The sequence below is a fragment of the Eimeria maxima genome, genomic scaffold (genome assembly GCF_000499605.1).
Source record: "Eimeria maxima Weybridge genomic scaffold, Emw_scaff1325, whole genome shotgun sequence".
NCBI lineage: Eukaryota > Apicomplexa > Conoidasida > Eucoccidiorida > Eimeriidae > Eimeria > Eimeria maxima.
This window is the reverse complement of record NW_013564306.1, coordinates 2,501-3,204: the sequence shown is the minus strand read 5'-3', so window position 1 is coordinate 3,204 and position 704 is coordinate 2,501. Positions and strand designations below refer to the sequence as shown.

General features: G+C 55.3%; 1 protein-coding gene across 1 annotated transcript in view; it reads left to right on the top strand.

The window, feature by feature from the left end:
- Nucleotides 1-647: 647 nt before the first annotated feature.
- EMWEY_00051500 (hypothetical protein) overlaps nucleotides 648-704 on the top strand; it is a gene marked incomplete at both ends in the record, with an annotated part of 2,316 nt that continues 2,259 nt past the window's right edge. Inside the window, one exon of the mRNA XM_013479709.1 lies at nucleotides 648-704. This exon is cut by the window's right edge and continues 268 nt beyond it. Within this exon, the coding sequence (XP_013335163.1) occupies nucleotides 648-704 (57 nt within the window).

The window sequence follows — 704 nt, the reverse complement described above, 5'->3', positions numbered from 1 at the left end:
ATGGGCCATCGACGCGACCGCAGGGACCCCAGGCGGCAGCAGCAGCAACAGCAGCAGCAGCAGCAGCAAACACCTTTCTCTCTCTGTCTTAACTTATCTTGTATATTTGCTGCTGTCTTATTTGACGTGTTGCTGCTGGTGAGACACTTGATTGCAGCAGCAGCAGCAACAGCAGCAGCAGCGCGGGGGTCGCTGCTCTCCGACCACCGGATCGGTCTCCGCGTCAACTAACAGCAGCAGCAGCAACAGCAACAAGTGCTGCTCCTGCTGCTAGAGCAAGTTATGCTCTAATAAGGATTTAGATTTAGTTTTTTTTGCTGCAGCAAGAGGCAGCAGCAGCAGCAGCAGCAGCAATTCGCCTCTTCTTCTTGAGTACACCGCACACTCGATCCTCCGTCGAGGCAGGGGACACACAACCCCAACTGCAGCAGCAGCAGCAGCAGCAGCAGATTCAACTAGAGCAGCAGCAACAGCAGCTTCTGCGCCGCTGCTGCTGCTATTGCACACACAAATGTGCAGCACCTGCTGCTGCTGCTGCTGCTCCCCTGCTGCACCTCCGCATGCTGCTGCTGCTGCTGCTGCTGCTGCTGCAGCTACTGGCGCAACTGGACTCTAAAGACCATTGACTCATATAAGCAGCAGTAACAATGCAGCACAACATCCTGTTATTGAGGCTGCAGCAGCTGCTGCTGCTGCTATGCGTA